This window comes from Crassostrea angulata, chromosome 6, assembly GCF_025612915.1.
Source record: "Crassostrea angulata isolate pt1a10 chromosome 6, ASM2561291v2, whole genome shotgun sequence".
NCBI lineage: Eukaryota > Metazoa > Mollusca > Bivalvia > Ostreida > Ostreidae > Magallana > Magallana angulata.
The window spans coordinates 33,290,689-33,315,059 of NC_069116.1; the positions used below are offsets into that span (position 1 = coordinate 33,290,689).

The 24,371-nt window shown below is 34.2% G+C and overlaps 1 protein-coding gene across 2 annotated transcripts; it reads left to right on the plus strand.

Annotated features, from left to right (window-relative positions):
- The first annotated feature begins 1,150 nt into the window (after positions 1–1,150).
- On the plus strand, positions 1,151–23,315 carry LOC128190012 (TWiK family of potassium channels protein 7-like). 2 transcript variants are annotated; one of them, XM_052861866.1, is made up of 3 exons: positions 1,151–1,372; positions 14,844–16,203; positions 22,287–23,315. In XM_052861866.1, the coding sequence occupies exons 2-3, from the start codon at positions 15,438–15,440 to the stop codon at positions 22,967–22,969; spliced, it is 1,449 nt and encodes a 482-aa protein (XP_052717826.1). In that variant the 5' UTR covers positions 1,151–1,372; positions 14,844–15,437; the 3' UTR covers positions 22,970–23,315. The 2 variants fall into 2 exon arrangements, with proteins under 2 accessions (XP_052717826.1, XP_052717827.1); XM_052861867.1 differs by lacking the exon at positions 1,151–1,372 and adding an exon at positions 7,914–8,127.
- Positions 23,316–24,371: the final 1,056 nt, after the last annotated feature.

Consider the following 24,371-nt stretch of genomic DNA (forward strand, 5'->3'; position numbering starts at 1 on the left):
TTGCCCTGCACAATTCATCTCGAACGGAATCAGTTGAGTGCAAATGAAAACTCTTTGCAACGTATAACTAAAAAAATAAAAATTCTAACCGCACAATCATATTAAACTAAGCGTAAATACTGTAAATTTGGTTATTAACGCCTCGAATTTATTTCGCCACCATGTCAACTCTTTAGCCTTTTAATTTCGCACAGACCAAGTTATGAGGTTTGTTCACCAACAAGGATTAATCAAAGTACTGAAGTACTGACGGGAGTAGATTTTATCGATTATCATTTATTCAAAATCAACGATATGTGATTTTGCATGACAAGAAGTATCAGTAATCGAAATATTTCTGAGAGATTGTATGGATCCAGGCAAGATTGAACTCTTGTCTTGTTCAACCAAACACTCGGCTGTCTCCGTTCATCTCCGACAAGCAAGAGAGACTCTGTTTTGTTGGATATTAACGGAGACAGCCAAGCATCTGGTTGAACGAGACTTCATTGAACTCTAGCGTAGGAATACATACGACTTTAAAAAATATCTAAACTGTTTGTACAATTTATAATCTTACTATTTATATGGTATTAATAGATAAGTTTTCTTGAAAACAATGCTTCAGAATACATAGCATCGAATTTATCGATTATTTTCAAGAACTAAGTGTTGTCAGCGGTATTGATTTGTGCTTAGGTCCAAACACTGTTTCACTTTCGCTTTGCCCGAGTAACTGCATAGGAGAGTTGATTAAAACCAACTCCCAATAAATGGAATGCTATATGTAAATACTGGTATTTCCAAGTGTACGTTAGAGTATGGACAACGATTTGATGACCGAATCAAATTTGAATATTTGATATGCCCCAGCAAACTTACTACATAATGTATATGATGTAACAGTAGTACATGTTTTCGAGTCCATATATATAATATACATTATGATACAATATACTTCTGAATAGTAAAATACCCATCAAACTAATGATATCTGACAACCTTACTAAAAATAGCTTACACCAATACGCATAACTATCAAACAAGAATTTGACAATCAAATAACGCACGTGAGTGCCACTTTATTGGTAGCCATGGGGGTGGACTGACATTAAAAGAGCACGACTCGCCCTCACCCTCACAACAAGACAGCCAAGCACACAGACTCGGTAGCACCGAGCGTCGTGAACGCGGAAGCGCATTCTTGGCAGGATCTAAGAGCGCCTGGTATGCAACTGTTTATTGGATGCGCACAGAGATCTCTTGAAAGTTTTTTTTATATTATTAATAAGCTATTGATTTAATGCAATTATATGGTGAAGAACTTTATATATGTGTATAGACCATTTTGAAAAACCTCGACTTCAAGCTGTGGCATTGAAAAATCGTTCTGGTAAGTTATCTTGTTTATGTTTTTTTGGATTTTCGTAAATAAAGGTATAAATATAATTTTTTTACCCAAAGTCAAGAACCGTTTAATAAAAAAAATTAATAATAAAATGACAATATTAAAAATAGAAATAGGCACTGAAACTTGCGTTTTCGATATAATTATTGTTTCAGATCTCCGGAGTTAAATTTTGCTATTTCAACGTAACATACGTAATTGTATATGATGTCCAGATAAAAGTCATTATAAATATACTGGCATAGGCTAATAACAATTTCTCACCAGTGCATTGTAACACAACTATTACTCATAAAATAACGTGCTGGAGTGAACCTATACAACCTAAATACAAACAAAAACTAACTGTACATGTAACCATGTGGTATAAGATCAGTCTGATCCCCTTCTCCTACATGCGACTATACATGTATAGGTGAAGGACTGATCCAAGGCCAGTATATAGTTTTAAAAAGTATGCTTCGAGATCGTAAAAATAATATAGAATTAGTAAACATAGCTTAATCAAAGCTCACGTTGTAAGTAACAGCATTCATTTAAAATGAAATGCATAGTCAAGACGGCAATGAATGCACTGTGCAAAACATGACAGATATCATATAACTTATAAGCAACATTACAAATTACATGTGAATCGCGTAAATTGAGGTGGGATAACATACATCTTATATATTATTTCAAAAGCAAATAATAAGAAAAGATGTTATTTTATTGATTGCGCGTTGGATTTCACGCTAATAATACATAAAACAATTATGTGTAACTTATCTTTTTGCGTTTGGGACTTCAAAGAAATTTCCCTGTTTATAAATTACTTCTCCCCTAATCGAACTTTCGGTTTCAGAATACCGGTCTTGCGCAGTGTTCACTTTATAGCAGTTCGAGCACGGATAATGGCTGCATGACGAGTTAGTTTTTATAAACTAATAAACATGTGGAAATTGTTTAGGAATAGTGTCGGAAACACTTCTTACTTACTTTGTATCGTATTCGGGTGCTGCAACTATACTCGCTATCTTCTGTATCGCCAGGAATCCACTCAATGTACTTTCTTCTATAATTCGTCTATACCTGTGAACGTACGCGACCGTGTTCGAAAGAAAGAGAAATGGCCAGTGTATCTCTTTATATACACTATGTCTGCACGAAATTCATGTTATTTTGTGGATAAGAGTGGTACTTGTTTATTTTTTTTGCTATTCAGTTCGGAATTCCCGTTTCTTTACTTTTGACACGTACTCCCCGAGATGTTTACATCTCGACCACACTCGCCTAAAATCAGTCACGCATAGCGAACCTTTAGAGTAACCCCCGATTTTAGGACTCTAAGCGGTATTGAATGTTCTAACTGGCTATTTAAATCGCGGCGCTTCAGCTTTAAGACATTGATATTTTGTTTCACAAAAGTATATTGTAACAAATATGTTCGACAATTACAGGTATTTGCAATGTTTGTAGTATGGTGAGGATGATGATGATTGTGGTGGTATTGATGATGATGATGATGATGATGATGATGATGATGATGATGATGATGATGATGATGATTATATTATTATTATTACATGTATTATTATTATTGTTGTGGTGGTATTGATGATGATGATGATGATGATGATGATGATGATGATGATGATGATGATGATGGTAATCGTCCTGATCATCATCGTCGTCGTCATCAGCATCATCGCACTGTTGGGGTTTTCTTAATGGCTGTTGATAGGTCAATACTGATGATGATGATGATGATGATGATGATGATCACATGTTTGCTCTCCCAAACCAGACAAAACTGGAATAGAAAAAATATTCCTTCCCCATACCGTGGTTCGGGAATTGGCATGATGGTAATACACGAAATTGCAAAAGGTCATTTACTTGTCTCGATCACAGTTTGGTTATAGTTGTTCGAACTAATATCAAATGCTGTCTTTCATCAGACTTTCTCAAACTTCTATCTTGCAAAAAAATAACCTACCATGATATATGCATATACTTGTAATTTTGAACTAATTATTTAAAATTTAAGGGCAACAAAGCAAGTTCTGAAACCTTATCATCTGATAAACTTCTTAGGTTTGCTAAAATTCAAACTTATTGTAAATATCAAATATCCTTTTGCGCACCATCCCAAAAATGCCATCTGTTCGATCCACATTGCGAATATTAATTACCACGCCAGCTTCCTATTGAGATGACATTTTTGCATCACAAGGGTGCTAGAATATTGCAAGTTTATGCCGCTCGCACAGACACAAGTAAATTGATGAGACAATAGCACGTGATTTGATAATCCAACATTAGAGTACAAATATTGATGAGATAATGAGGGGTGAAATTATAGAGGATCATCCCTGACGACCTCCAGAGAGTGCCTCGGAGTGCGTTTTTATTACGTTATAAAAAGATATGACTCCCATTAGGAAACGTAATCTTAATTTCATTACTCCATTTTAAAAGCTTTGTCCATTTTTATTTTCGCCCCCTTAAAATTTCCTTCCAGACGAAAATTAGCGAATTTCGCTGACTAAGAACAGCACCAATTTTCTAACATTTTCTTTCCAAATGTTTACAAGCCTTTTTATTTTATATAAATTTCGCGCATTATTCATTATTGTTTAAAGGCATTTCAAGATAAGTTATCGGTTATGCCTGCATGTTAGAAACCCAGAATAATGGAAACTGCATAAATCAAAGTAAATGGTACAAAAATTGGAAAAAGAATATTAAAAATGAGAAAATGTGTTATTTTAAAAGAAATAAGTACACTCTCATTTATTATGCAATGAAAACTTTGACAAAATATATAGCTGTTCTGGGATTTTCAATGACGTAACAGGGTGTATTTCATTACCGTTTCCTGTATTCTAGTAATTTGGATGTCGTAATATGTGGAAATGTTCTGTAACCAGAAAACAGCGATCATTTACTGTATCATTTTTTGACCCGATTTTTCCTGCAAATTTTGTAGATCATGTTTTTTTTTTCTCCGGAATGTCGAGGGGAAAAAAATCGGTCATTCAACGTGCGGAAATAGCTAAACTTATTCACCATTATAAACAACAAAGAACCCATTACAAATGTCCTGTCCTTGGCAATACGAATTAATTCAAATGAATTTTTTATCTCTTAGCTTTGTGCTATCCTGATCTATAGGAAATGAACCCTCTTTTTTTTGTCAAGGGGTTAAGTTTGGAATTCACATTGCAAACCATTATTATCCACACCGACCGCAAGACGAGGGGAGAGGGCTTCTTCAAATTTATTTTGGGGGTTTTCGCCAGTGTTTATCTTTGTGAAGGAGATTTTCCACACCACGGCCAATTACTCAAAAACAAAAACCTGTAAAAGTGTTTCATCCATCGATCAGCGCACGATAAAACCAGACAGAACAGTGTCTAATTATAAAAGGACCTGTCCCGCAATCTTAAAGAGCAGACCAACCTGCAAAGTTAGCAAAACGTATTGAATGTTTCTTTTGATAAGCAGAAAGGAGATAAAATTCAACATGCAATTACCCCATCATCATCATCATATCAACGTGTATTTCTTTGTCATCATTTTCATTTTTCTGTTATTGGTTTAGTTATAATCTTTATCAGAAAAAAAATCCTAGCTGTAGATGTTATTGTCATTACGTCGCCGTCTTCTTCATGTCATTAACATTACGTCGCCGTCTTCTTCATGTCATTAACATTACGTCGCCGTCTTCTTCTTGTCATTAACATTACGTCGCCGTCTTCTTCATGTCATTAACATCACATCGCCGTCTTCTTTATGTCATTAACATTACGTCGCCGTCTTCTTCATGTCATTAACATCACGTCGCCGTCTTCTTTATGTCATTAACATTACGTCACCGTCTTCTTTATGTCATTAACATTACGTTGCCTTGTCATCTTCATTATTTTGAAAATTTCCTCCTCCTCGTCGTTTTAGTTGTTATCGTCACCGTATTCATAATCATTTTCTTTACTAGTTTTCATTTTCATCATCTCCACCAACATTATCATCTTCATCATCAACGTCATCATCATCATTTCTTCTTCTTATACCGCCCGCCCTATTCTATTCCAGTTTCAGATAATTATCTGACCATCTTATCAAGTAGAAGTGCTAACCCGTGTCCACAGATATTACCCACATTCTTTGGGAATCGCCATAAGACGATAGTTATGTCTGCACATTGCCTTCCTATCTGGTCTAAAATAAATCAGCAATTTTCATCATTACAGATGGTCCGCGTTGGAATCAATGAAATTGCTTTGATTTACATCTACGCAGTATATTTCCCCAAGAAAGAAAATAAATAAGCCTACCAAATTGTGTCTGTTTTTAGAAAATGTGGTAGGTAAATTAAATACACGTAGACTTGTATTTCCCACTTTCTGATTTATTAGATTATCTGTTACTGTATTATGGGAGGAATATTTCTGAAACTTATCCTATCGAACAACATGTATGGGTCTTTGATATTTTCGTATAAGTACCAATTCAATGGATAATTATCTCACTTTGCTATAATCTAGATAACAATAATTTCGTATAGTTCACGTTTCAATTTCGAGTATTACTTCAATGAATATAGGACAGCAAATGAAGTGCCCATTTGAGCCCAATTCAACTATTATTTCATAGAGGCTACTCGTCTATCGAATTCTAATGAAGTAAAACTTCATGTACACAGAACCAAAAAAAATGTCAAATTTTCTGACAGTGAAAGGGCGCAAAGAATTCTTGTCCAACTTTTATTTCAGTTGGAAAATTATTTTAATTAGTCACAAAGATTTAAGAACCGTAAAATTTAAAAAAAAAAAAAAAAAAAACCATGCGGTCCAATCAGAAATTGCTCTTGTATGGTAAGTTTGGCTTTCAGCAACAGCCTTTTTAAAGCAGTAAATAATCCGTTTTAACAATTCACACTCCAAAAGTCTATTATATTTCGTGCAGCAAGCTGGTCTTTTTTTTTTTTTTTTGTTTAAATATTATCCTTTCATCATTGCAGGTTATAAATATTGTTATTAGCAAGAGAGGCGCGAACCGCACTTTTCTGCATTCCATTCAATAGTCAACAAACAATGTTTCTTAATCGTGCTTCATCAAGCCGTCTTATAGAAATAATCACATAATTGCATTTATTCGCCATTATTGTCAGTTCGTAGATTATTTTATAGAAAGTGATTCATGCACATCCTCTTCTATCCATTAATCTCCTTGTTCTCGCTGCTGTTTCTACTGCCGATGGCTGGTATTCGTTGTTTGTGCTTTTTCCAATTGCCCATGTCATCCTCGTCCTTTATTTTTTTTTTCTCTCTCTCAATCTCCCTTATTTATCTTTCTAATCAATAGTATACTACCGTCTGCACCCAATGTAACTGAATTCAAAGTAGACTGAAGTCTTTAAAGTTAAATACGCATGGATTCGGTAAATCATAAAGAGTGTCATTGGCAATTCACAATTTAAAAAAAAAAGGAAGCAATGAAATTCGGATAAGTGGTATGGAGACAGAATTAGTAATCATTTGCATTTTATTTATTTATTTTTTGTGTAATATTAGATTGATTATTTTTCTCGTTGTAAATTCAGACACCGTATGTTTGATCAATGATGTACATTTAAATAATTGTGAATTTGCATAACAATACACATCCTGATTTCAAAGGTACCTACAAGTCAACTCTGAACGCATATTTATATCGAAAGCAAGGTTAATTTTGCCCTGTTTACGAAAAAAAATTATATCATAGATGCGTTTTCTAAAACTAAATTTATTACAACAACAAATATAAATGGCTTTTTTGATATTATGGTCTTATTATCTGTCTAATATTTGAGAACATTTTACGTGTTCATTTGAAAAGATTAATGTCCTTAAAATTGCATCATATTTTGCTGTCGTCCCAGATCTTAACACATCTTATTAATGCAAATAGTAAGAATTTGTTCGTCATTTTTTTAAAAGAAATATTTGTCAATGAGTCATAACTATTTAGTGTAGGCATGAGCTCGACCGTTTCAAAAAATACTTAGTATTATATTTCGAATATCTTTACGTCGCGCGCCACTGAAATAGAACGTTAGGCATCATTTGCAAACATTCAGATGCAGGTTATAAATGAATATTGTGTCATATAACCAAAAACCATATATTGTAAATATATTTCTATTCATAATATAAACATATTTATTTTCCCGTAAACATTTCACAACCGGTTTCTGAAGGGGTTCTTCTTTTAAAAATTGGCTAAGTGAGAAGTTTATCAAAAAAAAATCTTGGCTGATTAAAACGTTAAGATAAAGTTGAATACAGGAAATTACCAAAAAAAAAAAACCAAGACTTTCGGTAGATTTGACGGAACCGGAAAAATTTCTCACCACATGTAGGTCACCTGATAAATAAAACAGAACCCCATTTATTTCCAAAGTTTTAATTTTATGACCCTCTATCAAGTATCCGATTACCAAAAATTAGATAAACTTACTTTTTCTCGATTTACTAGTTTTTACCTATATATTTGGCGGAAGCTCTGTCTATATGTAGTGATAAAAATAACTTGATAAAAATTGATCGAGTAATTTTTAAACTGCAACGACGGTGAGAAAATCTTGATTGTGATGAGTAAATTGGCAAGATTATGACGGTACACATCAATGCACTGTGAGAGTTGGAGGAGGGCGAACTCTTTTAGTGATTATAATTAATTTTTCCTATCGGCATTATTGTTTAATCTTCAGACAGGTAAGTGGGCAAAATCATATTTATGCATCGAAGAAATGCAGGTATTCGTGCACCGTGAGATGGAATTTTTGATTCGATTGTATTGCGGTCTTTCGGTGCCCTCCTTTATACACCAAATGGGTTGTTTATAAAACTTATATGATGTAACAAAAACTAACAAAAACATTATGCAGAAATGCCCTGCTTGCACTATTGCAACGAGCGAATTTTGCAGGAAAATCAAACTATTTTGTTTACCGATAAGTTTCTATAAAGAAACCCTCAATCTTAAACTAAATTTTTCACCATCTTTGCAATTATCTTCTTTTTAAGATCTATTTTGTTTCTTGATCTTGTAAGAAATGAAAAATGAGTCAAGGTAATGATAATGTCATAATTTTAAACCCTGCGTAATGGAAATAGCCGTTTCTCCAGACAAGGGTCTCACCCGGGTGTGTCGTCAAAATAAATTTGAATATTTTTAGATTTTGATTGTAAGTTTATTGCTTTGCACTACTTGATTAACTTTTGGCAAATGCAAATGATATTTACACCCCTCAACGCAGATTTCTATATCGGTTGTATATCGAGAGCAAGAATGCTGTAATAATCTAAAAAATTAAGTCATAAAGCTGCACTGTTTTATACCATATGTCTGTTCTTTTGAAGCAGGGAAATGAGTATATTCTAATTAAATAAGGCATTTTTTCTTTTATCGAATATATCTTTTTTATCTTACCAAAAGAAATAAATGCTAGCATCTGATTTGATTTTTATTTGATCGGAAGAATAAATTATATGTAAACATCATTAAGATGATTGTGGCTGTTTGAATTTCAAGTATCGTTCGCTTAATTAGTCAGTTAATTGACAACCAGAGGATAGCCAACAAAACAATTCTCTTGGGTGTCTGCAAGGAAAGACTCATCCAGCGAGAGGACGGATGCCCCTGCTATTTGATACCTTTTTCTGTTTCCTTTCTCAGCATTTCTTGAAGGGGGGTCTTGAAATACTACGCTCACTGGCGCTGCAGGTTGCTCGCATACACTTTAAACACCCGGCGAAGATGTGATGGATACATGTATTCAACTTCAAGTAATTCGGTAAACAGAGTTGCTAAAACAATCGTGAGTCACCTTTAGCAAGCGGAGAATTCCCAATAATAACAAGACTTCCAGGAACTGGCCGAAATTAAATTTTGCAGAAACTTTCTCCATCGACTATATGTAGGAGGGCTCCTAAATAGAAAGTGTCAGTAGAATGTAGTAACGCGTACCGCAGTAGAGTGTTGGGGCTTACTCTTGGGTGGAATGACCATTGAGAAACAAGAGAGTGCGTGAATAATATTTTGAATACTAGTAATGTTTGGTCATAATTGAATTGAAATCTTAATCGACTAAAAGGTCTGAACATTCTGTCATGTTGTAAATTTTGAATTTACTGGGTGGCAGTGAATACAAAATTTACAACATGACAACTTGTCATGTTGTAAATTTTGTATTTACTGCCACCCAGTAGTATTTACTGCCACCCGGCAAATTCAAAATATAAAACAAGACAATTCTTAAGTAATTTACGTAAGATAGCATAGAACATATAATCAATCAATGTTAATCATAATGAGAGAGATATATATTACTGTAGTACAATGTATAAGGTTACAAACATAGATTAGTGTTCTCTATATTAAATCAATTGGCTAAGCGTAATATAGTGCATAATGTGCCCAGTTTTTATGTGTGATTTTGTATCACATACTGTTCAATATTCATTGAAATTTTCTTCGTTTTTTTCTTAAGAAAATCCAATCTGATTAAAATCAGCCGTTCTGATACGCTATCGCTCTCGAAGAGTGGTGGCGTATCAAAACGGCAGATAGAAGAAAATCAGTTGTCGTTTATAATGGCCATAATATATATCAGTAAAACTGGTACCATACAACTGAACTTGAGTTCTCTGCAAATTCTAAATAAAAAGCAAAATTAAGTTCATGTGTTTATTGCGTCCATAGTCTTAATGAGAGAGAGAGAGAGAGAGAGAGAGAGAGAGAGAGAGAGAGAGAGAGAGAGAGAGAGAGAGAGAGAGATTTCAGTTGAGAAAAAATAAGTATACGAATTAAACTTCACAAACACAGTATATCAATCTTTAAATTAAACATCACAAACAGTGTATAATACTTCATTGTAAAGAGTGCTTCCTTTCTCTTTACTTGAAATCAAAATTCACAAACAGTGTAGAATACATGTACTTCATTGTTAGACATACTTTTTTTCTCTTTACTAGAAATCAAAACATCACAAACAGTGTAGAATACTTTATTGTTAGGTATACTTCGGTTTTCCTTACTTGAAATGAAAACTTAGAACGACCCTTTTTACGTAAAATTACGCCTAAAACGCTCTCTCTCTCTCTCTCTCTCTCTCTCTCTCTCTCTCTCAAATATCTGGATCGACGACACTCATTAATCAAGAAACCCCTTCTTCAAGATAGAAAAGGAAGGGGGGGGGGGTGGTGTTGTACAGTTAGACAAAGTAGTTTGCAATTTAGAGGTTATCTTTTGTCTTGAACAGGTGTGGAAACCTCTTGGATATGCCGTTTTCTACCTTGGGTTTGCAAATCACTATACACAGGAAATAATATCAACTTAAACTAAATATACACAAGAAAAGAAATGTGTAAATAGTTTGCATTGTATTTTTCGAGTTCGAGTTGTATGCATTTAATAACATGTACAGTTTCCCATGTTTTGTTATGCAAAATAATTTCCTCCTTCCTTTTTTATAAAGAATAAACACATTTAAGTAGTAATATATTAACAAGCTTAAAAGGTTAAGATAAGAGAACAACACTAATTATTTTAATATTATCTACCTAACTCTGATGTTAACCTGAAAAATATCCTCGCGACCTTAAATTGCCATGATAAGCGGTAAGCGCGCTGTTTTTCCTTAAATAAAAAAAGTCATATATTGTCATTAGTTTAATTTCCTCCAAAATGATGCCTCCGTCTATCAGTACTTTCAGTATTTTGATTAAGTATCATTAACGATACGGAGTGCACGAAATGACATCAAAGAGTTCTAAGTTTAGTTGATGTAAATTCGATATGGAAAAAATTGCTCGAGATCTTCTTTCCATATAACGTACCGATCTGCAATGTCGAAAATTAAAGAACATTTACTTAGTTTATAATGCTGTCAACAAAACCCACCAAATACTTATTTCATAATGCTGCCAAGTTAATGATTTAAGCAAAGAAAATATTTTATTGCTGAATTAACGGGACAGAAATGTGCTCATATATGATTTTCCATTTTCTAAGAACGTTTATATCCAAAAATATCACTTTATAATAGTATTTCTTATAGAGCAGCATGTATTTATTCTGTATGGTAGGAGTATACAAGCATCGCAGTAAAAAAAACCACCTTAGGCATACGAAGTTTTAATGGATGTTCAGAATGACAAACAATATTCAGAGTTTGTTAAAAAAGGGCGTAACTGACATTTGAATATAATTATTCAGTTGGAACATTGTATTGCAAGTATACACTATGTTCGTTATTCATGCAATTAAAAGCATTCCGTTGTTCAGACTGAATAATCAGGCTCTGCTTCAATGAAAGCCATCTATGGTTTGAATCATTTTCGGATTTTTTTTTCCATAAAAATACGGGACAGCTTTTGAAGTTCGAAATATTAAGTGAAAATGTTTTCTATTCGTAAGGAAATATCTGATTTGAATGATTAGCCATTAATTGATTTTTCAGAGTGACGAATTCACTCTAATTCAATGGGAATTCAAAGAGTTTGCGAAGGATTTATCTGTTTTCTATGGGCATCTTTTTGTCCTTAATGCAAGTTGTTTTCTACAGCATCAAAACGTATACATATTAACAAGCAAATTAACCTAAAAATCTAACGCATTTGAAATATATCGGGTTTTATCAACTTAATTGAAGTTAAAAACACACTGCTTGCAAAAATAAATATCGGAGAAGAATTCGCTAAAACATGTCCAAATCTTATATTTTGATCTCTTAATAAGCAAGCTGCTTTTAGAGGCTGTTATATAATTACGTCATATGCGCAGAGGTTTTATTTTTAGAAAGAAACAGAAGGTACATCTTTGTTCTCTTTTCTTTCCTCCGTCCAAACAATCGTTTTTTCCTCCAACTGTTTAAAAAATATAATTCTTTTCCTCCGTCATTTATCTCTCGTCATGCAATATTTGTATGCAGTTTAGCTTGATACAGATGCTTAAAGTTCATGCATACCGATAATTTACCTAATCTAGATAGATGAACGGCTTAGTATTACAAACAAACATTACGTGATGACGCACGTTACGTTGGTGTCAAATGGTGATTGTTTTCAGTATGATGCCTAATCACGAGATCGTCTGCTTCTGTGATCAAACGTAAAGATGGCGCGAAAGTGTCGCCGTTGCAAAGAGTTCGTGAACGTTCAACTTTTTGTACAAATTCCCATGGTGCCCCACTAATACTGAGCCTTTTTTCCCTTTTCTTTCATTCCATTCTCTTTCTCTTTTATTTTTCAATTACAATGTGATCGATATATATGTATATGCAGATAATGATCGAGTGTAATGCATGACCGACGGAAATGATGATGATGATGATGATGAAATACAGTGTGAATTATAAATGATGAATTTATTACGGTCATGCATTCGCTAACATCGTAAAATATGTATTATATTACAGAACTAAAATATTTGTTTATATATTCCGTTTACGGTTTCTGAACAATTGAATTTTCCATAAGAATTTACGACGTTTGAATTTTGACAATATTCTGTGAAATATGATATCCCAGAGTTTTGTTTTGATAGTGATAAAACATAATGTTGAATTGTTTTTGCTCAAAGTGCGTAACACACAACCTCTTATTACTACAGAAGCGTTGCTTTTTATGCGTGGTATAAAGTATCATATGAAGCCAATAGAGGAAAAACTTCAAAAGTTACAGAGATAATAAAGACAAGAGATGTGTAAATATTTCATATTTATATTGAATTTCAGAAGGTTGCATGGTGTGATAACACTGCCTATCTTTTCATTCGAAATCATAAATTGTTCTTTATTATCGTCAGAATAGGACACAAGCATGTATATGAAGCAGATCAATATGTGATGAAAACTGAAATAACGAGATGTTAACGTTACGCGAGAGGTTTTCAAACTCTCATGCAACGTTATTCAATTAAGGTATCTTTCATGTTTAGAATGTATGAAATACTGCGATTTAATTGATACCGCTCAACAGTGATCAGGTCAGTTTTATTGGCGATTGGCAAGAGAAGTCAAATCACATAAAACTTCGTTCTTGCTGTCGGAATTTGAAAAGCTGGCGAAGGTGTTTGTTTAAAAAAAATTGTTAATCTATAAACCGATTGAGAGTTGGCCAAAACAATTAAGTAATTAATGAGTGTTCGTTGACTTGTTGTCCCACAGATATTGAACCTAGCTCTTTGAGATTGTAGTGTTTTTCTTTAATGATCGAGTTCCTGGCTGGGTTCTAGACCGTGAAGGCTTGGTTACACCGTATAGCCTGTTTACGGCTTCGATCTGTAGATCACTGCTGTCTCTTGTTTACATCGATACGCTTCTAAACTCAATAAATGCAAAAAAATTATTGCAGAAATACTTTAGATTAGATTCATCCTTGGTCAACGCTTTTCAAATTGCTGCTATACATGTAGTATGAATATTTGAGCATTTTGACCATATATACATGTACATGTTTGTCCCAGCGATCTTCTGTGTTGCAATTTACTCTATTCTTTGTGTCCCAACTCAAGAATCCTATCCATATAAAACTAATGTAATGATGATTTTTTTTAGGGGGGGGGGGGGGGTGGGAGGGTGGTGAGGGCGACTTCATTTAATTGGCATAGAAGACGTAATATTAATATGTAGATTCGAAGTCAAACAATTCTATCGTTCTCAACTTTAAACACTTCTTCAATTTATATGTGTGTAGGGTACGTAGTAATTATATAAAAAGAATGGGTAGCCGAAATAAAGGAATTACACACATTGTGCCATCTCCTTCCTAACCCTTGCGAAATATGTACGTTAATTGATATAACATTGTTTCTGTTCCATATTCATTAAACATACTGGAACCTATAACTGCATTTCTCATTTATTAATATTGCATGTTAATCTGGTGCTGTCTGTCATCAAAACCGATTTTGTTTTTTGTGTCTGTGAATAATAGATAAAAAAAATCCTTTAATTACTGCACAATTAAGCATTCAATCAGTCATATAGGCATGTAATGTATCTATACATTAATGACGCAGGCATCTGCTGGGGCTAATGAGCCATGTGCCTAAATAATTTGTACGATATACTTTAAGTCCTCTGATCATGCCAATAAAATTGATGGATTTTCGTCAGAAAATGCATTAGATAAACAATCTACAATGATTAAGCCCTTAAATATATAATCCCATTCTGCTAACTGTGTATTCATATAAATAAAAATACATGCCTCCGAAGTTGATCGCATTTCGTTCATGGGAGGCATTTATGAAGAAAATAAACTATGACCATTACTCATAATTCAACGACATTCTAGATCTGTAATTGACCATACGTCGTAAATATTATCATTATTTTCTTGTTTTGCATCTCTGGATTTCAATATTTTATTGCTATCAATAAAATGTCTACTTAACTTTTATTTCCATCTCTCACATTTTTCAGATATCTATCTGAGGGGCTCGGGGATATGCAGGCACATGCTTGTGAACATCCATCAGTGTATTTACCACGCTCAGCACCATCAGTCCATTTCAACGATAAAAACTTTTTAACTTCTACTAAAGCTCAAGGCAATCTTCTGCTTTAACTTACTCATAAATCAGTTGGCTTAATTGGCGGTGCTATTTAAGCGCGCATCCCATGTCATGAGCGGGTTAAAGTTCCTTGCTCCATTCTTCAGTGTCGGAGGGAATTAAAGATTACTCTTCAAGAAGTAGTGGTCGAGGCGGCGAGGATCTGAAACTATCGGAACGACCCGTACAGTCAGTTATTGGAGGTTTATTGAAATAGTTTTCATTACTGGTATATTTACCGAGTACTGGGCCACCATCGATCATCCGAGGTACGGAATTCAAATAAAGTAGTTGTCACAATTACAATAAATGGTTAATTGGAATTGAAAATGAAAGGTTCTACTGATGTCTGAACAGCGTTACACTCGGAGCATGCGGAGATTAGGGTCCCAGGAAGTGGCTTGTGTATAGTTTGAGTTTAGTGTATCGACGAGATTTTTGGTGTGGCCCCGCAGTGGGAAGTATGGCGGGAACCAGCGATGAGAACGAGCGAAGACTGTCAGCGGACGAAGAGGAAGAGAAAGAAGTGGGAGAGGAGGAGGATGACAACTCAGACGACATTGTCGATGACGTCGAATCAGTGAAATTCAACAATGGTGGGAGATATTCTATTGGCGGGGAAGCCGAAATAATTCTGGTGGGTGATCATGATGAAAAGACGAACAATGAAGAAAAAACTGAGAGACGTCGTCGCCCCTCTTGTCATTGTTGTCTGTTTTGCTATAACTGTTGCAGATGTAAGAAAGGAAAAGATGGTAACGATAAAAGTAAAAAGTCGAAGAATGACAAGAAAGTTAAAAAACAGCCTTCACAAGTCCGAAATATGTCTAAAAGCCAGCGGCGGAAGGAATTGTGCTGGATGTGTTGCAAGAAGTTCACGGCTTTCCTCTTCTCCCACATCGGACTCTGTGGACTTGTGATCGCCTATTCCATTATGGGTGGCTTCATTTTCATGTCTCTGGAATCAAGTCAGGAAATGCTGGAACGAAAGAGTGTGGATCTCTCTCGAAAACTGCAGCTGGAAAGAATGTGGAACATTACCGTGGACACTCTAATTCTTGGAAAGCAAAACTGGACTTACGAAATGGAGCGGGTTTTGAAAGAGTTCCAGACAGAGATTTATGAGGCGACCAAACTGAGGGGTTGGGACGGGCAAAGCGACACTGCTGAGGCTCAGTGGTCATTCCCCAATTCCCTTCTGTATTCCATCACCGTCATTACCACAATAGGTAAGCCGTTTTCATGATCTAGTTTATTTCTATAAAGAATCTTTTTTTTTTTTGGTTTCTTTCAATCAATCAACTCTAAGCATAATAAAATATCATCTATATTTGAATACTTATAATGCGTTTTTTCTAAAGTAAAAAAAAAATACTTGAGGCTTTATTTGTTTCATCCGAAAGTTTTATGTCTTGGACGATGTGCATGTACATGTATTCGACTAGGTTTCTTGTGCGTTATGTATCATTCTGCAAGTGTACTGTATATAAAGACACGTGTTAGCTGTAAAGTAAGACATGCATTAATCTTTGTAAAAATTTGACAATATAATTAGCGATTCAAGCCTTCAAAAGCTGTTTGTTATCAGTGACCCATTCCATGTGTTCTAATCCAGTTAGAGATCAATCTGTCAGTAGCATCACGATCGGGAGTTAATGTCTAAGGCGAGGAGGAACCATTTCAAAGAACGCTTTTACTTCACGTAACGCTTTTTAAAAAGAAATCTGAAATGAAATTGACACGCCTAATTTTCTGCTTAGCACGAGGGAAAAATTATCGTGGGTAGAAATCAGTTTTGTTTACATTAGAAAATAATTATACGTATATCTAAAGAGTGGCTTATCTTTCGAATTTCCTCTGTAACTGATATATCTGATAGCTTGTCAAAAATGGCACACAGTCTGCTTGGTTCAAATAGTGTACGAGTTAGGTATAGGTATAAGGAACAAAGGCGGAGTATAAGAAAATCATTCTTCTAAGAGATCGCCCTGGCTGCATTATCGTGGAAAGAAAATCAAGTGGTGATTGACAAGTTGTAATTAACAGATAATTATCGCTCTTGTCAGACCAGAGATCACACGTTAAAATCATTTAAACAATGCTGTAACCGAAGTTATAAAATCCTTGTTACAATTCACGTTTCAGACAAGGATGGAACATTTCTAATTAAAACTTAACCACCGTGCTCACTTTTAATTAAAAATGAAAACTTTTTTCTGAAAATATTTCTTTGAAAAAAATAAAAGCACACAGGACTTTTTGAAGTGTGTAGAACAAATATGAAACGGAAAGTCATAATACAATATGTTATGTCTAATCTGTTGTTATGCTCATGACCTAAATTTCAATTTAGAATCGAATTGTAGAAATAAAGTTAACCCTCGTAATTATGAGAAACGTTTGAAGAATTTATATTTTTTTTCTACAGGACGAGGTTACCTTTATCAATGTATTTGGAGAGTTAAAATGCGTTTCCACTTCGATTGAAATGCACATCAATCAAGATTTTCATTGTCAATAATGGAATATGCCAAGAAAAACAGTATCTGAGGCTTTTTAATTTTTTAAGTTCCCAAGCTTAGATATTTTTTCCCTATGAGCTAGAGAACAAGTTCACATTTCCAGGCGATTTACACCGATATTAGGTCAGTTAAAGATCTTTCTAGTTAAGACATCCCCCCGCCATATTTATTAAGAAACGTTAACCTGATTGTGTTCATACAGCAAAAAACGAATCAGGAGAGAATAGTTTATTAATAAGTAAATCTTTTCGCTTGAATTCCTTCAAACGCAATGCTGTTTTAATAGTGACAACGATTGTTGGGTAGGCTTATGATATGTTTGTTGTTGTAACTTTACTTCTACGGAAGAATGTCATTTCAAAATTATTACAACAATTACAACAACGTAGTGATAACAGCTATAACATAGTTACATGTATCAAAATAACAGCAAATATTCCATGATAGTAATTCCATGTTCAATAACAACATTGGCTATAACAATAAAGTAGTTACAACAACAGCAATTAACAAATACAGCAATACAGTAGCTATAACAACAACACTGTTATAACAATATAGTAACTGCTACAACGACTAGATCAAAGAACATCAACGATCAAAACAAGTTAGAGAACAACAATGATTACTACAAGACAGTTTTAATGACCACTTTTTCAACAAAATACTAATTTCAACTACGACATTAATTGCGTAAAAGTAGCAATTTCAATAAAAACTCCGTTTATTACAATCTAGTGAAAGTAACAACGTAACAGCAGTAATTACAGCAAGCTATGAATTATAACAACATTGTTAACAAATACATTGACTATTACAATTGCAACAGCGATTACAAATTATTAATAATGATTACAATAACAACAACCGTTTTAACAACAACAATAACAATTTTAACGATGAAATAATAACAAACTCAAATGATTGAAAGGGCAATTTCGAGTACAACAAATTACAAGATGCTTTGATTAAGTCCTTTTTCTCTAAAAACCCGCTACGTTTGTTACCGTCCTTGATTAACTTTTTTTACTGATATGGTGCACAAAACAATATTTATCACGTTTGGGTCTTTATTATGAATTTTTAACATCGCACGGGTCTTATTCATTCGCATGTGGCGAATTATTGCCGAGCTTGATGATACTCAATTGTGTTACGATGAATGATGAAAAGTTCAAAGAAACTGATACTTATTTATTATTCAACGAGTTATTTGATGCTTTCTGTGTATTTTACACAAATTTTCAATGAAGCGAATCAAGCGATCAAGCCAAAGGCTCAAGTGAGCTTTTCTGATCACAATTTTTCCGTTGTCTGTCGTTGTCGTAGTCATCGTCGTCGTCGTTGTAAACTTTTCACATTTTCATCTTCTTCTCAGGAACCACAGGGCAGATTTCAACCAAATTTGGCACAAAGCACCACTAGGTGAAGTGGATTCAAGTTTGTTCAAATGAAGGGCCACGCCCTCTTTTAAGGGGAGATAATTGAGAATCATTAAAAATTTGTTGGTATTTTTCAAAAATCTTCTTCTCAAAAACTATTCGGCCTGAAAAGCTTAAACTTGTGTGGAGGCATCCTTAGGTAGTGTAGATTCAAGTTTTTTCAAATCATGGTCCCCGGGGGTAGGGAGGGGCCATAAGAGGGGTATCAAGTTTTACATAGGAATATATAGAGAAAATCTTTAAAAATCTTCTTCTCAAAAACTATCAGGCCAGAAAAGCTCAAATTAAAATCGGAGCATCCTCAGATAGTGAAGATTCAAGTTTTTTCAAATCATGGTCCCCGGGGGTAGGGTGGGGCCACAATTGGGGGATCAAGTTTTACATAGGAATATATAGAGAAAATCTTTAAAAGTCTTCTTCTCAAAAACTATTAGGCCAAAAAAGCTCAAATTAAAGTGGAAGCATTCTCAGGTAGTGTAGATTCAAGTTTGTTCAAATCATAGTCCCTAGTGATATGGTGGGGCCACAATTAGGGAATGGATTTTTTAATAGGAATATATAGAAGAAATCTTTAAAAATCTTTAAAAATCTTCTTCTCAAAAACTATTAGGGCAGAAAAGCTCAAATTAAAGTGAAGGCATTCTCAGGTAGTGTAGATTCAAGTTTGTTCAAATCATAGTCCCTGGTGGTATGGTGGAGCCACAATTAGGGAATGGATATTTACATAGGAATATATAGAGAAAATCTTTAAAAATCTTCTTCTCAAAAAAATATTAGGCCAAAAAAGCTCAAATTAAAGTGGAAGCATTCTCAGGTAGTGTAGATTCAAGTTTGTTCAAATCATAGTCCCTAGTGGTATGGTGGGGCCACAATTAGGGAATGGATTTTTTAATAGGAATATATAGAAGAAATCTTTAAAAATCTTTAAAAATCTTCTTCTCAAAAACTATTAGGGCAGAAAAGCTCAAATTAAAGTGAAGGCATTCTCAGGTAGTGTAGATTCAAGTTTGTTCAAATCATAGTCCCTGGTGGTATGGTGGGGCCACAATTAGGGAATGGATATTTACATAGGAATATATAGAGAAAATATTTAAAAATCTTCTCAAAAACTATTAGGCCAGAAAAGCTCAAATTTGAGTGGAAGCATCCTCAGGTAGTGTAGATTCAAGTTTGTTCAAATCATGGTCCCTGGGGGTAGGGTGGGGCTACAATAGGGGGATCAAGTTTTACATAGGAATATATATAGAAAATCTAAAAAAAATCTTCTTCTCAAAAAGTATTAGGCCAGGAAAGCTCAAATTTAAGTGGAATCATCCTCAGATAGTGTAGATTCAAGTTTGTTCAAATCATAGTCCCTGGGCGTAGGGTGGGGCCACAATTGGGGGATAAATTTTTATACAGGAATATATAGAGAAAATCTTTAAAAAAAATTCTTTTAAAAACTATTTGGCCAAGAAAGCTCAAATTGGTGTGTAACTATCCTCAAATAATGTAGATTCAAGTTTGTTCAAATCTTGGTCCCTGGGGGTAGGGTGGGGCCACAATGGGGGATAAATTTTTATAAAGAGAGAAAATCTTTAAAAATCTTCTTCTCAAAACTGTTAGGCCAGGAAAGCCGAAATTTGAGTAGAAGCATCCCCAAATCGTATAGATTCAATTTTGTTTAAATAATAGTCCAGGGTAGGGTGATATTTAAGATATTTTGATACTGTAATGCTAATTTGATCAGAATTGAGGCAATTGTTGCTCAGGTGAGCGATGTGGCCCCTGGGCCTCTTGTTTTTCCTTTTTTTCACTTTGCTCCACAAGACTTCTTACCATTTGCAAAAAAAATGTCACTTGTTTCAAAATTAAGATGTACATAAGTGTTATCTTTGATTTTTATGCTTAAAATCTTACCCTAATGTGTGCTTCATTATAATTATTTACAGGGTTTTTTTTTTCACTCTCTCCATTTACGAACAATATCAATAAATAGATATAAAATTGGACAATTTCAACATAGTATATATATATTGCGTTATTTATAATTCAGTATTAGTATATCTGTAAGTGTTTCAAATTTAGCACGAAGCTTTTTAAGTGAAACTTGCTCGTACAATATAGTACATATATGTAAGACCATTTACAAAAGTTCCACCTCAGCGTTATTGCGTTAACTCGATATGTTGTACAAACATCGCTATGTCAGCTAGATCTTTATCTTCCTATCTCCAGACTTTTACAGAGTAAGAACCCCCAAAGATCTCAATTTCAGGAAGCGTCTTGAGATTTTTTTTTTTTTTTGCCGAAGCGAGCTAACTTTGATAAATGAGTTGGGGGGTCTCTGATATTAGGTTATGGACTAAAGGGATTTCTGGATAATTCAAGTCATCACCAATTATCGCCGGGAGCGCTGGCTTGTTGAAGCAATTTCTCTTGCATTTTCTTAAATTTCAAAACCGTACTTATTTGCTGTATCAAATCTCAAGTTTTTAATTGAGGAAATTCTCATGTAGATCTTGGTCGTAAATCATTAGGTTTTTTTTTATATTTGAGTATTTCCAAGTGTTTTGGCTAGCCATATTCTTTTGAGGAAATGATTGTAAAATATTGTTTTACATTGAAAACCCTATTTCATGGATTACGTATTGCAGACTTAGTACACGTACGTACGTAGGTGAAACTGTAACTGAAGCGTTGAATTTTGACTTTCATACTGAAACATATGTATTTTGAAATTGTTTTGATATTTTTAAGTCCGACACGATGTACCAGTCAGTCGCGAAAATAGTCCAACAAGTGTAAACATTACTGAGTATTTTTACTTAAAAAAAAAACATTTCGCAATTCGTATTAATTTAATAATAGTTTTGTGAAGTATTATAAAGAGTTGAGTTTATAAGCATTCATATTTGACCCGATAAATTTAAATACTTCATAGTTAAAATGTTGTTGTATTACAGCTACATGTATATAGAAATTTTTTCAATAAGAAATATAGACAGTGTTGTCATGTTGTAAATTTTGTATTTACACTCACCCTTTAAATTCATAGTTTAAAAAATGACAATGATATTCCTTTTCGTGTATGTAGTAAAACTCGTTTAGTATGGACACAGCTATTATAAAATAACGAATATAGCAAAATTATCGAAGTAAGTAAAAGTTCTCTTTCATAATCAACTCGAATATTACGAATTCCTATCATTTTTTGTCCCAAGGATAATAGGAAATTGTTCATACAATTCATTTCATTCATACATGTATGTATACAGGTCAATCATTGCGATATCAATGTAGCCTACCCTTTTATAGTGTTTTTAAAGTTAGCAAATATTTAATGTGATTTTTTTTTATAATCGTCAGGATATGGTCACATCGCCCCGAAGACCGACCAAGGAAAATTTGTAACGATAGTCTACGCTCTGGTGGGAATTCCAATAACACTGCTGTGTCTGACAAATCTCGGGGGTTTTCTCGGAGACTGTTTCCGGTGGTTTTACAAACACGTCTGCCTGTTGACGATATGGCTGTGTTGTCCGTCACAGGCAAAATGGACGTCGGAAAGAAAGCGCATGAGCCGAACTTTGACCAAAGGTTCTCACCTTCCCCAAACACTACCAAAAAAGGGAAAAAATGACGAGAGTTTGGAGAAAGGAGAGCTGACAGGAAGCCATGAGGACATAACAATGGCTATGAACGCCAAACTTCCCAAAGAACAAGTGCGTGTTCCGATTTTTGTCAGTTTAATGCTGATCGCACTGTATATTTTCGGAGGCGCCATTTTGTTCTCGGAATGGGAGAATTGGCCATGGTTGGATGGCGCCTATTTCTGCTTTATTACACTCAGTACGATTGGGTTCGGAGATCTGGTTCCCGGAATGAGGTCCGATTCCGTGGCAAATCAAGAAAAACTTATCCTATGCTCATTTTACTTGATCTTTGGACTTGCTATAATCGCCATGTGTTTTGACTTGATGCAGGAGGAGGTACGAGCCAAATTCAGGTGGTTAGGTCAAAAACTTGGTCTGATCGAATCCAAAAAGTAATTCCAAATATACACGAACATGTACTTGAATTTTATAGATATTAGTTCATCAAATATCGATTTGTCGTTTTACTATCACTGTGTCTGACAATAATCATCAACACTTTAGAAATAAGATATTTTTTTTCGACTGTGCACATTATTTAATGAATGTTATTGTCACTGGCACTTGGTATATCTCAGAAAAGAAGAGAGGTCATGAACTTTTACAATCATTTCTATGATATTGTAATATCACTGCACAATTACCACTACATATATTTATTTATCATAATAGTTGTACCTATTGCCTCACTGATAAAAAAGATCACATGTTTTATCCAATGTTCAATAAATTCCAACATAGAGATTTCTTCCATTCTTCCAAGAATAGATGTTCCCGGCATCGTGTGTATTGACGTTATTCTTCAATATTTTACACTATATACATTCTACATGGTACATTGGATTACCTGGACATAAGTCTATCAGTTTTATAACGTTTTCGTTTTTATAGAAGTCTCGATTCATTAGGAATAATAAAAAAGCACAGATGTATTTTTGTTCAAATTGGAATGTATTTGATATAGCAAAAACATTGCTTCAAAAAAGTGGAACACGTGACACTGATTCGAATTTTACGACTGACTATATGTAATTTACACGGGAGAGGTAGTGTTAGTCATCATATTTCCTCCTCTTGGCCACGTATCTTACCGTGCATACGTGCACGTTGGATGGTTTATGTAGGTTTACAGAATGAATTTAGAAATGAACTACCAGTATATCAATTTATATATACATCTACCGAGTATGATTCCCTCTATTTCTAACGGAAACCTATAGTTAATTCATTTAAACAATAAAATGCTTTCTTTGATGATTCATTCGGGATATGAAGGTAGCGACATTGCAGAAAAAATACATAACCCACATTAGCGGATTACTAGTATGTAATTTTTTCTTGCAATGATCGCTACCTTCATAACCCGCATGAATCAACAAAGAAAGCAGTTTATTGTTTATATTAACATCTTTCTTTTAACTAATAAATAAATTGATTACGAAAAGTAAGTAAAATTCACTAAATTACTGTTGATGTACATAAAAAAAACAGCCAAATCGTCTCCTGTGAGACTTTGAGTCTGACATCATCATGATTATTTCGTGCAGTGCGTGATATTTCTGAGGTCGCTGTAGGTTTTGATCAATCGATAAACAGGGCGTGTCAATTTCAGTCCTGTTAGTTTCTCGTCAATTTCAACCGCTATAAGATTTCGACCAATCGATAAACGGGGCGTGTAGATATACGTCTGGCTGTATAGAGCTATGAATTGACTATAAGTTTCCGTAAGAAATAGAGGGAATTATACTTGGTAGATGTAAATATAGCTCTATAGAAGCCTGCAGGACTGAAATCTACA